Source organism: Helobdella robusta (assembly GCF_000326865.2).
Source record: "Helobdella robusta unplaced genomic scaffold HELROscaffold_150, whole genome shotgun sequence".
In the NCBI taxonomy this organism is placed as follows: Eukaryota; Metazoa; Annelida; class Clitellata; order Rhynchobdellida; family Glossiphoniidae; genus Helobdella; species Helobdella robusta.
In genome coordinates this window covers 1-2,993 of record NW_008703840.1, presented here as the reverse complement: position 1 = coordinate 2,993, position 2,993 = coordinate 1, and the positions used below count along the sequence as shown (strand labels likewise).

General features: G+C 30.8%; 1 protein-coding gene across 1 annotated transcript; it reads left to right on the top strand.

Annotated features, from left to right (window-relative positions):
* Nucleotides 1–408: 408 nt before the first annotated feature.
* HELRODRAFT_184058 (hypothetical protein) lies at nucleotides 409–2,565 on the top strand (the record flags this gene model as incomplete). Its single annotated transcript, XM_009015350.1, has 3 exons — nucleotides 409–523; nucleotides 1,329–1,511; nucleotides 2,399–2,565. The coding sequence occupies 3 exons, from the start codon at nucleotides 409–411 to the stop codon at nucleotides 2,563–2,565; spliced, it is 465 nt and encodes a 154-aa protein (XP_009013598.1).
* Nucleotides 2,566–2,993: the final 428 nt, after the last annotated feature.

Sequence of the window (2,993 nt, the reverse complement as noted above, 5' to 3'; positions counted from 1 at the left end):
ATATTCCAGGCTGCACGTATGCGTGCTGGAACGGCAGTTTCAGCTGTTCCAGTACAATCCAGGACATCCCCTAGATGTTTTGTCAAAAATGTCAAATATTAAAAGTTTTTTATTTAACCTTAATAAACTTCATCAAGACGATAAAAGTCTCGTCAGAAAAATTGAGAAACTCAACTACAAGTTGAATAATGCCGAAAACGCAGCGATCTTTATAAATAATTATATATATATATATATATATATATATATATATAGTTTACCACCTCCACCGGGTTCCTCCACACATCCATTATTTTGAGATGTGTGCGATTTTTTAGGCAGCTGAACGGATAGAGGACATCGTCTGGTTGTTGGTGGGAAATGAACAGATGTTGTTGAGCCCACTGTCGATTCTTAATTTGTAGAAAGATGGCCACGTCGTTAAGAAGAGCAGCCTTGTTTATAGAGGACCTTGCATTTAAAAGCCCACATTTTAATTTGGCTAAGCGTTTGTTAACGCTGGGTCTTTTTCCCAGAGCCAAATGTTATTGTGGATTGATGAACGTGACAAACTCGAGTTCCAAATATTCAATTGAAATATGATTTTTCAACATATTCTAGGAATGCGGAGAATTTTTGGGTGGTAAAAAAACAAGAAATTCTTCGCGAGTCCAATTGGTTGCCATATTGAAAATTTTTTGACAAAAGCAGCAAATTGCGAAATGGACTAAAGAAGTAGCATTGAAAAACTTGATTATGATGACGTTTGTTGAATTGTAGTCAGTTAAAATTAGTGATGATTTGTAGATGAAAGAAAACCGTTGAAATTTGTAATTAAAATCAAGTACTATGACGACGATGATGAAAATTTGTAATTCATAATAAATTGTAAAACGAACTGCAACACAGCAACAAAATCTTTCGCAAATTTTAAAAACTTTGTCAGAAAAAATTATTTATTGTTTTATTGAAGAAAAATGAGCAAAAATTTTAATCGACTAAACAATAGACATCGCAAACCTAAAATGGTTGATTACGTTATTTATACCAATAACGTGATAAAAACTATCTTAACATAACTAATTAGTTACTAACATAAATATTATAGTTGTGTTAGTATAACAATAAGTATTGATTTCGCCTGATATTAAAAGATCGATTATAAAAAACGATTTCTAATAATTTTTAATAAATATTTTTACCAAAAAATTATTTACCAGGTATCAACAACAATAACAACAATAACAATAAGTATAAGTATTGATTTCGCCTGATATTAAAAGATCAATTATAAAAAACGATTTCTAATAATTTTTAATAAATATTTTTACCAAAAAATTATTTACCAGGTATCAACAACAACAACTTGACCACTCTAGAACCACCAGATACGTCACCATCGGTAGATAATAACAAAGTAACTACGAACACAACTGCAACAACCGTAGCAACCTCAGCTAAAACAATCGGAACAAATACAAATTGGACATTATCATTGGTTTTTCAAAATGGATCCAATTTCCCTTGGACAGGTATCTGTGAGTTAACCTTGGTATTGAATTTATATACAACCCAATGACATGCTTCTTGTTTGCATATTGTCGTTTTTGTTTTAGAATAAATAGCAGAGAAGTCAAAACAAGTCATGCTGCTAATGTGAGATGACCTAATTTTCAGAACTATATACCTGGTGGTTTTTGTATCTGTATGTCATGTAGTTCAACCTGCCCAAATTTGTTGAGTGAAATCGTATCATCGCAACAAAGTGAGGAATGAATTATAAGCAGTAGCGTGTTTGCCAGATCTGATAAATGAAAAGCAAATTAATTCAATAACAAATAAACAAATAGACATAAATGAAGAAAGAAATTAAGTAAATAAAACGAAAACAGATTTTAGATTAATAATAAATTGAGCCGATTTGATTTCGTTTGAAACAAAACCGCCATTGCACAACATTATATTACAAAGTATATCTACCACGTTGAAATTAAAGTTTTCTTTTAGTTGTTGTGGGACATTCGCGCGACTTCTATTTTTCAAAACAAAAAATTTTCTGGTACGATGTAAAAATATATATTCTAGTAATATATTTTTGGGATATGCAATTAATTGAAATGACTTTTTTCAATATTTAATAAACTGAATAATTTTATTTTTAAAATTTATTGATGTGAATAAAAATATAAAAAAATCCAACGTCTTGCATTCAAAATATTCAAGGAAACCAAATTGATTATTAGCATAAAAAATAATTTCAGTTTATGCCAGTTCAACAGCAAGTCCTGCAACTGTTGCTACCACGATGAACACAACAACTACTACTTTTGTATTAACAACAATAAATTCAGAAAAAAATACTGCTTTTGTTTCAACAACAAATTTTGAAACAATAAATACGTCTGTGTCAACAAATAAGAACACAGCAATTACAAGTTTTGTGTCACAAACAAAAAATGCAAAAAATATTACTTTGGAGTCAACTTCAACAACAAATTCGGAAACAACTACAACTTCTGTAACAACAACAACGAACAGAGCAACTACAACATTGGTGACAACAAAAACAAATACAGCAACTACTAACTATATCTCAACAAAAACGAACAAAGTAACTATAACTACAGTGTCCACAATAACAAATACTGCAACTAAAAATTCTGTATCAACAACAACTACATCTGTTTCAACAACAACAAACACAGCAACTACTATTTCTTCATCAACAACAACAAACTCTGCAACTACTACTTCTGTGTCAACAACAACAAACACAGCAACGACAACGACAACTTCTATTTCAACAACAACAAACACTGCAACTACAACATCTGTATCAACAACATTAAACACTGCAATCACTTCTTCAGTTTCAACAACAACAAAAAATACTGCAACTACAACTTCTGTTTCAACAACATCAAACAATACAACGACAACTTCTGTTACAACAACAAACACAGCAACTACTACAACTGTGTCAACAACAACCACTGCAACTATACTCTATCAAT